Source organism: Wickerhamomyces anomalus, assembly GCF_001661255.1.
Source record: "Wickerhamomyces anomalus NRRL Y-366-8 unplaced genomic scaffold WICANscaffold_2, whole genome shotgun sequence".
Taxonomy (NCBI): Eukaryota; Fungi; Ascomycota; class Saccharomycetes; order Phaffomycetales; family Wickerhamomycetaceae; genus Hansenula; species Hansenula anomala.
In genome coordinates, this window is record NW_017567111.1 from 1013668 (window position 1) to 1025822 (window position 12155).

Genomic DNA, 12155 nt, shown 5'->3' on the forward strand with positions numbered 1-12155 from the left:
TGGGAAAATGGCCACTAAAGAAGGCGAATCAGTATGTTGAATTGTTTTATTAGATAATGAGCGTTTCACTAACAGCAATCAAAAGGCCAATGGCGCCGAATCTTTTAGATTTATGAATCTAGGTGGTGGTAATGAGGTTGGAAGATCGTGTCATATTATCCAATATAAGGGGAAGACCATCATGTTAGATGCTGGTGTGCATCCTGCTCACTCAGGTATTGCTGCTCTTCCTTTCTATGATGAATTTGATCTAAGCACAGTTGACATTTTGTTGATTTCTCATTTCCATTTGGATCATGCTGCCTCGTTACCATATGTTATGCAACATACAAACTTCAAAGGAAGAGTCTTCATGACACATCCTACGAAAGCTATTTATCGTTGGTTGTTGAGTGATTTCGTCAAGGTCACATCCATCGGAGCTTCAGCTTCAAGTGCATTATATACAGATGATGATTTATCGGAATCTTTTGATAAAATCGAAACAGTTGATTATCATTCTACAATAGAAGTTGATGGTATACGGTTTACTGCTTATCATGCTGGTCATGTTTTAGGTGCTGCAATGTTCCTGGTTGAAATTGGTGGGTTGAAATTCTTATTCACTGGTGATTACTCAAGGGAAGAAAATCGTCATTTAAACCCTGCAGAAGTTCCTCCAACAAAACCAGATGTCCTTATTACAGAATCAACTTTTGGTACAGCTACTCATGAACCACGTCTAGAGAAGGAAGTCAGATTGACAAATTTAATCCATTCAACTTTGATTAAAGGTGGTAGAGTGTTATTACCGGTGTTCGCCTTGGGTACTGCTCAAGAATTGTTGTTAATTTTAGATGAATACTGGTCTCAGCACCAAGACTTAGATGGTGTTAACGTTTATTATGCATCCTCTTTGGCAAAGAAATGTTTGGCAGTTTTCCAAACGTATATTAATATGATGAATGATAATATAAGAAAACAGTTTAGAGATCAAAACTCGAACCCCTTCCAGTTCAAACACATCAAGAACATCAAAAATTTGGATAAATTCGATGATTTTGGTCCTTGTGTTGTCGTGGCAAGTCCTGGTATGTTACAAAATGGTGTTTCAAGAGAGCTTTTAGAAAGATGGGCTCCAGATTCAAGAAATTCAGTCATCATGACTGGTTATTCCGTTGAGGGTACATTAGCAAAGAACTTGTTGACAGAGCCTGATCAAATTCCTTCATTCCAAAACCCTGATAATAGTATACCAAGAAGAATAAACATTGAGGAAATTTCATTTGCTGCTCATGTTGATTATGAACAAAACTCCAAATTTATTGAATTGGTTGATCCAAAAACTATTATTCTTGTTCATGGTGAATCTAATCCAATGGGTAGATTAAAATCTGCACTTTTATCAAAATACTCTAAATTTAAAGGAACTGATCAAGAAGTTAAAGTTTACAACCCTAGAAACTGTGATGAGTTAGACTTGAAATTTAAAGGGTTGAAAATTGCAAAGGCATTAGGTGCCATCGTTGAAGAAAAACAAACAAATGAAACATTAAGCGGTGTTTTGGTCTCCAAAGATTTTGATTTGAATCTAATGAAGGTCGATGATTTAAGAGAATATGCTGGTTTGACTTCCACAATCGTTAAAGAACGTCAAACAATCAGGGTTGATGCTGGGAGAGATTTGATTCAATGGCATTTATCACAAATGTTTGGTTATGTCGAAATTTTGATTGATGATAAGGATGAATTTGAATTGAAACTAATGGATGAAATATCAGTGAACCTGATAAACGGTATTTGTACAATTGAATGGACAAGTGGTATAATTAATGATACAATTGCAGATTCAGTCGTTGCAATTTTACTTTCTGTTGATTCATCACCAGCTTCCGTCAAATTATCATCAAAATCGTGTGACCATGATCACTCAAAAGATCACTCACACTTGGAAGATTCACTAGCTGATACTAGGGTTTCCACTAGAATAAAGAGAATCACAGCAATGTTGGAAGCTCAATTTGGTGAAGCATTTACAAATAATGAAGATGGAAAAACCGCTGTTATTAAAATTGGCAAAAATGAAGCTAAAATCGACTATTACGATTTGACCGTTGAGTGTTCATCAAATGTTTTGAAAGGTAGAGTTGAAAATGTGCTGAATAGAGCTACAGATTTGGTTGCACCATTGGCTCAAAGCCGTAAAATACAGGCTTAAAATAAAAGTTGAAACGTTATTAATGAATATGTGTACTATAGACATTCACCCTAATTGGGGTGATATTTTAATGAATAGATCTTTTTATAGCTTTTCTATTTTAGTAAGTACTTATATAAATTAGACGTTGGCAACCTGGAATACTTTCACTTTCTACATTTACTTCAACATTATTAGATATATATTTGAAACCATTAACTAAAAAACCAAAAAAACTCCGAACTCATGTAGATACCTGAAACTCAAACACCAGACCTTAGAATTCTTTGTCTTTGGTTTCTAAATGTGATTGATTCATGTCTTTCCAAAACGTATAAAGCTTTATCAAGAGCCTGTTGGGAATAACTTTTACCAGCAACGAATTCACTTCTCAAGGTTTGATAACTTGTAGACCAACCAATTGGTAATCTTCTTCTAATTTCATTTTGAATCTTGTCAATTTCTAATTTCAATTTTGGTGCAGTAGTAATGTTACCTTGGTTTGCAGCATCCATAGTAGAAGCTTGAAACAATCTAATAGCCTCATCAACATGTTCTTCAGTAGCAACAGGTGATAAACGTAGTTTAGCTAATGATTCTGTTATACGAATAATAGCTTCTAATTGACGAATTGTGATCGGAATTGAAGATCTCTGATCACTTAAATTTTCAGCATCATTGATTGTTTTTCTAATTTCGACAAAATGTGAACTTAGTTTTTCAGCAGCTTGTTCAGATAATCTTGGAGCACATTTTGAACGACAATATGAAATATATCTTTTCATCTTATCGATTGGAATTTCACCAGCGATTTCTTGTTGGTTATTTCTACCTGTATGAATGTTCAAAACATGGTTAGCAATTGAGATATCTCTACCTTCATTATGGTCATCTTTAACAACGAAAATCATATCAAATCTTGATAAAATGGTTGTTTGGAAATCAATATTTTCACCAGGCGTTTTCATATCATCGTAACGACCAAAGATTGGATTTGCAGCAGCTAACACACTAGTTCTTGAATTCAAAACAGTTGTAATACCAGCTTTGGCAATAGAAATTGTTTGTTGTTCCATAGCTTCATGAATGGCAACTCTATCTTCATCTCTCATCTTATCGAATTCATCAATACAGACAACACCACCATCTGCTAAAACCATAGCACCACCTTCCAAGTAAAATTCTCTTGTAGTACTATCTCTTTGAACAGAAGCTGTTAAACCGGCAGCAGAAGAACCTTTACCGGAAGTATAAATGGAGATTGGACTAACCTTATCAACGAATTTTAACAATTGAGATTTAGCAGTACCTGGATCACCTAATAATAAGACATTAATATCACCTCTTAATCTCATACCATCTGGTAACAATTTTTTAGATCCACCCATCAATAAACATGCAATGGCCTTTTTAATATCCAAATTACCATAAATTGAAGGAGCAATAGAATTAGCAAAAGATTCATATAAATCTGGATTTCTTGATAATTCCAGAAATTCTTCCTCTTCTTCCTCTGTATATATGGCATTACCAGCTGCATTATGATCAACATCTGTTTGAATACCTAGAACTCTAATATATGGGTTTCTTATAGCAACCGAAGAGGCATTCTTCACTTTTGATTGATAAATAGAGTAAATACCATTGATTGTACAACGAGTACCTGGAATAATCTTATTAGTTAAATAACGGTCAACTGATAATAAAACGTGTCTAGGCATTTCACCAACTGGCACCATTTCTGGTAATTCTTGTAGTTTTAGAATCTGTTGATCAATAAATTGTGATTTATCATGTACAACAAGATATGGTTCAGGAGGACATTGAGATTTTTCACCATCAGCTGGGACAGCTGCACAGGTTTTAGGTAATTGTAACCCACCAAAACTTGAATGTATAGATATTCTTTGAGTGTGTCTACAAGAACGACACATTATTTGAACTGAAGTGGCTTTTGAAGTTAAGACGGAAGCACTAATGATGATACCACTGACACGAATAATCTTGGATATATGATCAGCATCCAACTCTCTGATTGACAAAGTTGAGGCATTAGATCTTAGAATAAGTTGACAAACTGGGAAACTTAGTGGGACTTCTGAATCTTGCAAGAAGACAATTCTTTTAGCGACGTCAGTGATGGCTCTTTCAAAGAGAGGAATCATTTCAGATGGATCATCAGTTAAACTCTTGTTCAAATTTTCATTATAACCAATAAGATGTTCACTTTCAACTGTCAATGAATATTCTTTCACTAACAAGTTTTCTCTCAGTTGATCACGATATACGAAATCATTATTAACTCTGTATTCCAACACAAAGTTCTTAAAAGCTGTGATAATTTCTTGATTTGAATCTTGTTCAGCTTCTTCACCAGGAAGAACTGGAGCACCGTAAACAGCTGGGGCATCAAATGACATCTTGTTTGGATAGTGTGTTGTTTTATGGGTTAGAAAAAGTCAATGTTATTGAAACTTTTGTATTTTATTTCAAATCCAAAACAAAACTCAGCATGTAATTACTTTTCTGCTTTAGGAAGTTTGAGATTCTCGAGGCAAAAAAAGTTAAAAACTGACGCGACTGAAACAATTTTTTTTCGCGTTTTTCGAGAAAGAAAAGAAAATATCCCAAAACGGAAAATATCCTTTTTAAGACATTTGGTCGGAATATGGCTAAATTGAGTAAATTACGGGGATTTCAAATGAAAACAACTTTTCAGTTCAAATACAAGTTGACGAAGATAATGGCAAAAGAAGCCTAAGTTATCCATAGGCAGTGCAATTCAAAATAGGTATAACGGAATAATATAATCATGGCGTATGTATGGGAAGAAGATGTGATCCTTTACTCTTTCTAAAGTGTTTACTAACCTTATAAATTTAGTGAATTAGTGGATCGTCCAAAATCAGAATTAACTGATATTGAATTACAAAAATTAGAAGAATATGAATTCACACATGGTCCAATGTCAATACTGCAAGACGCTGTACAAAATGGTACCCAGGTGCTTATATCTTGCAGAAACAACCATAAACTATTGGCCAAAATAAGAGCTTTTGATAGACACTCCAATCTAGTGTTGGAAAATGTAAAAGAAGTGAGTATATGAAACGTATTTCAGCCTTTTGATTATATACTAACAATTGTATTTTAGTTATGGACAGAAACACCTAGAAACTCCAAGGGGAAAAAGGGGAAACCAGTTCCAAAGGAAAGATTTGTCAGTAAGATGTTTTTAAGAGGTGATTCAGTAATTGTTGTATTAAAAGCTGCATAAATACATTAAGAAATAAAGAAGGAGATTGCATAACTGTATATTAGTTCAAAGTGTTTGTGAATTTCAGAAACGGGAGAGATTTTATGAATTTATTTTTGTTATTTTAATGAGAAAGTTTAATTAAAAAAACAATTGTAGGCATTTACATACGCAAATTATCATATCCTTGAAACTAAACCATTAAACTATCTATTTACACAATGCAATGACCAAAATTTCGCTTTATACATAAATAATTAAGAACCTCATCATAATTCAGCGTCAACAAAGATTTTTTTAATAGCCTTTTCTGATGTTCCTATTTCCAATCTATATTCACCAGTCTTTGTGATTTCACTTATGACATCTCTTTTGATTTTTAAAGTAATATCACTTTCTGGGACACTTATGTTTACCATTTTCTTTATTTGTGCAGCGATTGCACTTTTGTCAATTGGAGTCTTCAAGCTACCATCTTCTTCTTGAACTTTAAATTTCAAATCACCTAAATTGACAGATAAATTGAATAATGAGTAGCTAGCCTTTGATGGTTGGATTCTACTGGAAGTTTTTGAATTATCTTTTGGAATGTTTAGTAATAATCCTTCGATATCAATAGAGATTTTCTTTGGAGCTGGAGCATTTGGAGTTCCCACTTTACTTGGTTTAGGAGCGACACGGATTACCTTCTTTGGTTCTTTATAGATTGGTATTCTTGGACCTTGACCAGGAACTATATAGCAAGCACCATTATGAGGATGTAGTTTATTTCTCATTAAAGAGTGTGAAACTTTTAGAATTTGACCTTTTTTACCAACACTTGGAAAATCTTTGAGTAGTTGAACTTCGGCCTTATTGAATCTTTTGGAAGCAACAGAGTACCTGACAAGGGGTACTCTTGCAAAAGGAATTTGCTTAAATAAATTGGAGCTCATAATGGAGGCTTGATCTATGAGAAAGAAGTGAGGGTTTCCTGGAGCTCTAACTAACCAAACGAACGTATTGATATTTGATTTTTCACTTTATTCTCGATCTCGATATTTTTTTTCGAGGAGGTCGCGGTCCAAAATTTACGTTGATTTAGTACTGAGATTTACGCATGGCTCCAGCCTACAAAGGTGAATGATAGTAGAATACACTTGTTTACATTAAATATTACTCCAACGAAAAGTAATCAATATCTTCCTCCACTTCACCATAATATTCATTGGTCAACTTCTTTGCAATCTTCCATAAATGGACAATATTATCATCTGAACTGGTGGCCAAAGTCCATGGAATGTTTGGATTAAAAGAAAGATCTGTGATACCAGATGTATGACCAGCATGCATCATGAATAATTCAGGAGCACCGTCGTCTTCATCTTCTTGGATTTGTTCTTCACCAATCTTTTTAATATCCCATAATATCACTCTTCTGTCTTGTGAACCAGAAGCAAGGATTCCATCGTTATGAGGGTCCCATTCCAATGAGGTGATTGATTCTGAGTGACCCATGATTGTGTGTAATTTTTGTTGAGGGTTTCTAATATCGAATAATTCAATTGTAGAATCATCCAAGCCAACAGCAAACAGGTTGGATGAGTGGTTTGAGAATGCTATTGTATTGACAGCAGCATGACGTTGAATTATATTGGTTGGATTTGGTAATGATCTTGTATCATATAGATGAATTGTTTTATCTTCACTTACAGAACCGAATAGATTACCATCTCTATTGTGCCATTGAACATCATTAACAATATCTGTATGAGATCTTAAAACATGTTGTGGGGTATCTGGCTTACTTATATCCCAAAGTGCAACGGTCTTATCATCTGATGAAGTTAACAAATGTCCTTTGACGAAACGATTCCATGAAATACCATAACCATTTTCAGTATGATGATTCAAAACCAATGGTGCTTCTTTAGTCTCTAAGCCAGTGTTATAAACGTAGACTTTACCTGAGCCGCTAATTGTACTGATAAAGTTTGGATCTTGTGGCATATAACGAGCACGATTCACTTCACTTTCATGTTTATATTTCTTTGTGACTTTTAATCTAGCATTAACACCTTGTTTTTGTTCAACAGGATTAACGTCAGCAGTGTCTTCATCTTCATTGTCTTTCTCAGATTTAATCTCGAGCAAACTTTTAGGTAATTGTGTTGACGCTATTTTCAAATAATCAGTGTCTTCACCAGAAGTATGAGTACCCAAAATTAAACGTTGATTGATCCCTGTGCTTGTGATTTCCTGATCCGGAAGCCATTGGACGGTCAAACTAGGCCATGTAAGAGCAGTTTCTGATACAAACTCATACATCACTGGACAATTCTTTCTCCATAACTGGTATTCTTCTTGAATAGACAATTCCTTTTGTGGGTTTTCATCATCAGCATCTTCTTCTTCACCGTTCAAGTCATTGAGTTTTTCTTCAACGGCTTTTTGGACAGCCTCTTCAAAAGTCACTTTACTCATGCTTGAACAAGTTTTATCACTTATTGATTGTAAAGTCACGTTGAAAATATAATTCAAACTGTTTATTCAATACGTTTCGCGTTTTTTTTCAACATAAGAAAATTTCGTGTCACGTTGAAAATTGGCAGTTTTTTTTTTCCGTTTCGTGGAAAAAGGTTCAGAATTCAAAAAGACAACAACAAAACTTGATCAAATCATTTGGAAAAGTCATCAAAACACAGTTGTTGAAATCAGTGGAAACATCTAGAAAATGGTCAAGCCAAACATCACCAGCGGCAGAGTGCCTCAACAGGCTGCTCCTCAGCAGATTGCTCAACAGGGGATCACCACAATGCAGACACGTCCAACAGATATAAACATCCCTCATACCATTGATAAAATAGTGCCAGAAGTTGAACTGTACAGAAGGTTACAAGAGGCTGAAAAACGTGTTGACATATTCACCACAAGAAAGATTAATGACTTGCAAGAAAATATCACTAGAATCCCAAGAAAAAAGGAATTGTTGAGAATTTTCATCTTTAACACAACTGAAAATCAACCATGGCAATTACAACCAGGACAACAACCCACTGAAGAACCAAACTGGACTTTAAGAATAGAAGGAAGATTAGTGAATAATGAAAAAGCTGAAGATCCAACGAGAAGAAAATTTAGCTCTTTTCTAAGTGGTATATCGATTGATCTATTGAATCAAAATAACAATCAACAACAACAACAAACACATGACCCAAACCAACCTCAACAACCTTCAAAAGAGAATATCATCGAGTGGCACGAGCAGAATGAACAAAACGCTCCTCGTGTTGATTTCGATGGGTTAGACGTGAAAAGATCTGGTGGTGAAAACATCAAAACTAAAATTACAATCCAACCTAAAGAGTTTCCAATCAAATTTAGAGTTTCCAACGAACTTTCTTCATTATTAGGGGTAACTGAATTGACCCAACATGATGCAGTTTACTCCATATGGCAATATATTCAATTTAATAACTTACAAGCACCAGAAGATAAAAGAATTATCAATTGTGATGAAAACTTATCTAAATTATTTGGTGTTCCAAGATTCAATTTTAGAGATTTGATAGATCTTCTATCCAAACATTTGAGTGCGAACAAACCTATTGAATTGGAATATGAAATCAGAGTTGATAAGGCTTCAACTTTAGGTGATACCGTCATTGATGTTGAAGTTCCAGTTGATGATATTTCTGAACAAGAAAATTGGAGAAATGAGCTGAAAAAGATAATTACAGAATATGATGATTCCATTAAAGAATTAAATTCTAAGATAGTTTTAGGGATTCAGGCCTTGCATAATTCTCATAGAAAGCATCAATTTTATGATCAATTATCAAAGGACCCTATTAACTTCTTCAAAGATTTTACAGAATCACATTCTAGATTACTGAAAATTCTATCTGGTGATGAAGGATATAACGAAGAATCTGTCAGAAGATCTGAGTTTTACACAGATGAAATGTTGTCAGAGAATGTCGATATTTTATTAAAGACCAATCGTATTTAAGAGTGTTTGATAGATGTGTACAAGAATAATATAATCATGTAACTTTATAAACTCATGTACATGTCATTTCCATTCTATATCTATATACAAGGTTAGCTTCTCTCTGCTCTTATATGTGCTGAATTACCAACACCCACCCATAAAAATAAGTCTTTTCTGGACAAGAAACGTTCTTTCAACTCAGGAATCAAAATATTCTCCTCAATAAATGGTCTTTCAATAGGATCCTTGAAATGGTCAAACAAGTCTTTATTATGCAAAAAATCAAAATCAACACGATAACCAGTATGTACAAGTGTCTCACCACTTTCAATTTCAACACGGGCACCAAACCCTTTCCATCTGTCCCCAGATTTCATGTCAACCGTTTTATCATAAATGTATAAGGGATCAGTCAGTGGATGTCTTATTTTAACGACAATGTAACCATCTTTTGCATTTGTTATACTCGTGTTACCAATTTTAATGGCTTTCAAATAGTTCTCATCTCGGACCGTTGAAACAACAATGGCTTTATCGCCCAAGCTTCCAACTGAGCTGCTTAATATGACAACATCACCTTTTTCAAAAACTCTTGGACACACATTCTCTTCGATCTCTTTATTAACAGCAACATAATCCTTTTCAGTGGTGAAAGTTTTACCAAATTTTCTTTTATACTCATTCATATCACGTTTCAGTTGTTCTGGTTTAGCCATAGCAAAATCCACTGGTGATTTCAATTTGGTTAAATCCAATGTTCCTAAATTATTAGACCATATTTTTTGGTATGTACTATTTGCTGAAAATTTTGATCTAAAGGCGTCGGCATATTGTTCTGGGCTTCTCCAACCTTCAGAAATTCTGAGAAGTACATTTTCATTCTTTGTATATAGATGTGCAAATTCAGGTCTCCGTCCAAGTGATCGAGCAACTTTATCTCTGGCAGCTGGGTCATAATCGGGATATGATTCATCATCAGGAACAACTGACTCTTCGAACTTCCCATGTGTACGTCTATTGTTTTTACGGTCCAGGTGCTTGAGAGTAGGATGATTATTGCGACCAAATTCATAATTATCAGCTTGTGAATCTTGCAACAGGCCAGATTTTTGTGGGCCAAAAACATCATCAAGTTCATTATATCTTGATACACTTGAGCTAAACAATCTGAGCCGTATTCTACTTTGGTTTAAATTTTGAACATTTGATATTGCTGAAATTAGCATGGATCTCTGCGTTTGGCACACCATCTCTAATCACCAAAGTCTCCCTGTTGTTCCAAATTTGAAGGTTTTGATAATGCTCTTCATCATGGAAATGATTTTTTTAAAAACTTTCCAAGCAGATTCACGTGACAATAAATGTCTGCCATTCTACCCGGGCACCGATGCTTTTTTTTTCTTTTCTTCAAGACTCATCGTGATCTCGAAAAACGTTGGCATTTGATTTATTTACACCTTTTGACATCAACATTAACATCCAACCATGTCTTCTCAAACCTATCGTTCTACTCGTGCCACTGGAGAACAAGCATTCTCTTTCGAAGAAACTGTCTTGAAAGGGTTAGCCTCAGATGGTGGTCTTTTCGTTCCATCAGCCATTCCACAAGTTGATGCTTCAACTATTGAAAAATGGTCAACATTATCTTTCCAAGAATTAGCTTTCGAAATCATGAGACTATATATCAAAGAATCTGAAATTCCAGATGAAGATTTGAAAAAATTAGTGCACAACTCTTACTCTACATTCAGACATGAAGAAATCACTCCATTAAATCCAATTGATGAAGCTAATGGTTTATATTTATTAGAATTGTTTCACGGTCCAACTTATGCATTCAAAGATGTTGCCTTACAATTTGTTGGTAACTTATTTGAATATTTCTTACAACGTAAAAATGCTGGGAAAACTGGTGCTGACAGAGATGTCTTAACAGTTGTTGGTGCAACTTCAGGTGATACTGGTTCAGCAGCTATTTATGGGTTGAGAGGTAAGAAAGATGTTTCAGTTTTCATCTTGTATCCAACTGGTCGTATTTCCCCAATCCAAGAAGCTCAAATGACATCAGTCCTTGATTCAAACGTTCACACTTTATCAGTCAAAGGTACTTTTGATGATTGTCAAGATATTGTCAAACAAATATTTGGTGATGTTGAATTCAACAAATCTCACCATGTTGGTGCTGTTAACTCTATTAACTGGGCCCGTATTCTTGCTCAACAAACTTATTACTTTTATTCATACTTCCAATTAGCTAAGAAGGTCGGTTCAGATAAAAAAATCCGCTTTGTTGTTCCAAGTGGTAACTTTGGTGATATCTTGGCTGGTTACTATGCCAAAGAAATGGGTCTACCAGCTGATAGATTAATCATTGCTACAAATGAAAATGATATCTTGGATAGATTCCTCAAAAGTTCTAAATATGAAAAAGGTGGTGACGTTAAAGCAACTCTTTCACCAGCTATGGATATTTTAATTTCAAGTAATTTTGAACGTTTACTATGGTACTTGGTTAGAAACAATGTCACCAAATCAGATGAAAAAGCTGGTGAAACCATAAATAACTGGTTTGCTGAATTGAAACAAACTGGTTCATTCACTGTTCCACAAGAAGTTATCGCAGCTGCTAGAAAAGATTTCGACAGTGAAAGAGTTGATAACCAAGAAACTATCAAAGCTATTAAAGATCTTTACACTTCTAACACAACTAAATATGTGTTGGACCCACATTCAGCAGTTGGTGTTACTGC

General features: G+C 34.6%; 8 protein-coding genes across 8 annotated transcripts in view; 4 read left to right on the plus strand and 4 right to left on the minus strand.

Annotated features, from left to right (window-relative positions):
- Positions 1 to 7: 7 nt before the first annotated feature.
- WICANDRAFT_104133 (CPSF3/YSH1 family MBL fold metallo-hydrolase) lies at positions 8 to 2402 on the plus strand (the record flags this gene model as incomplete). The annotated part of the gene is made up of 2 exons (XM_019180398.1): positions 8 to 31; positions 86 to 2402. 2 exons carry the CDS (start codon positions 8 to 10, stop codon positions 2195 to 2197), a joined length of 2136 nt encoding a protein of 711 aa, XP_019040192.1. The 3' UTR covers positions 2198 to 2402.
- A 37-nt stretch (positions 2403 to 2439) lies between these two features.
- Positions 2440 to 4754, minus strand: WICANDRAFT_51839 (DNA replication licensing factor MCM; the record flags this gene model as incomplete). The annotated part of the gene is made up of 1 exon (XM_019182679.1): positions 2440 to 4754. The coding sequence occupies exon 1, from the start codon at positions 4594 to 4596 to the stop codon at positions 2440 to 2442; it is 2157 nt and encodes a 718-aa protein (XP_019040193.1). The 5' UTR covers positions 4597 to 4754.
- A 234-nt stretch (positions 4755 to 4988) lies between these two features.
- WICANDRAFT_77644 (small nuclear ribonucleoprotein Sm D2) lies at positions 4989 to 5453 on the plus strand (the record flags this gene model as incomplete). The annotated part of the gene is made up of 3 exons (XM_019184588.1): positions 4989 to 4993; positions 5060 to 5273; positions 5331 to 5453. 3 exons carry the CDS (start codon positions 4989 to 4991, stop codon positions 5451 to 5453), a joined length of 342 nt encoding a protein of 113 aa, XP_019040194.1.
- A 248-nt stretch (positions 5454 to 5701) lies between these two features.
- WICANDRAFT_83264 (uncharacterized protein) lies at positions 5702 to 6367 on the minus strand (the record flags this gene model as incomplete). Its single annotated transcript, XM_019185516.1, has 1 exon — positions 5702 to 6367. The coding sequence occupies one exon, from the start codon at positions 6365 to 6367 to the stop codon at positions 5702 to 5704; it is 666 nt and encodes a 221-aa protein (XP_019040195.1).
- A 220-nt stretch (positions 6368 to 6587) lies between these two features.
- On the minus strand, positions 6588 to 7895 carry WICANDRAFT_28241 (WD repeat RBAP46/RBAP48/MSI1 family protein; the record flags this gene model as incomplete). The annotated part of the gene is made up of 2 exons (XM_019181465.1): positions 6588 to 7525; positions 7568 to 7895. 2 exons carry the CDS (start codon positions 7893 to 7895, stop codon positions 6588 to 6590), a joined length of 1266 nt encoding a protein of 421 aa, XP_019040196.1.
- A 331-nt stretch (positions 7896 to 8226) lies between these two features.
- WICANDRAFT_29541 (SWIB/MDM2 domain-containing protein) lies at positions 8227 to 9423 on the plus strand (the record flags this gene model as incomplete). Its single annotated transcript, XM_019181622.1, has 1 exon — positions 8227 to 9423. The coding sequence occupies one exon, from the start codon at positions 8227 to 8229 to the stop codon at positions 9421 to 9423; it is 1197 nt and encodes a 398-aa protein (XP_019040197.1).
- A 92-nt stretch (positions 9424 to 9515) lies between these two features.
- WICANDRAFT_77648 (uncharacterized protein) lies at positions 9516 to 10655 on the minus strand (the record flags this gene model as incomplete). Its single annotated transcript, XM_019184589.1, has 1 exon — positions 9516 to 10655. One exon carries the CDS (start codon positions 10653 to 10655, stop codon positions 9516 to 9518), a length of 1140 nt encoding a protein of 379 aa, XP_019040198.1.
- A 235-nt stretch (positions 10656 to 10890) lies between these two features.
- WICANDRAFT_28579 (threonine synthase) overlaps positions 10891 to 12155 on the plus strand; it is a gene marked incomplete at both ends in the record, with an annotated part of 3023 nt that continues 1758 nt past the window's right edge. The window contains one exon of the mRNA XM_019181508.1: positions 10891 to 11836. Coding sequence (XP_019040199.1) covers positions 10891 to 11836 — 946 coding nt within the window. The remainder of the gene's footprint in view (positions 11837 to 12155) is intronic.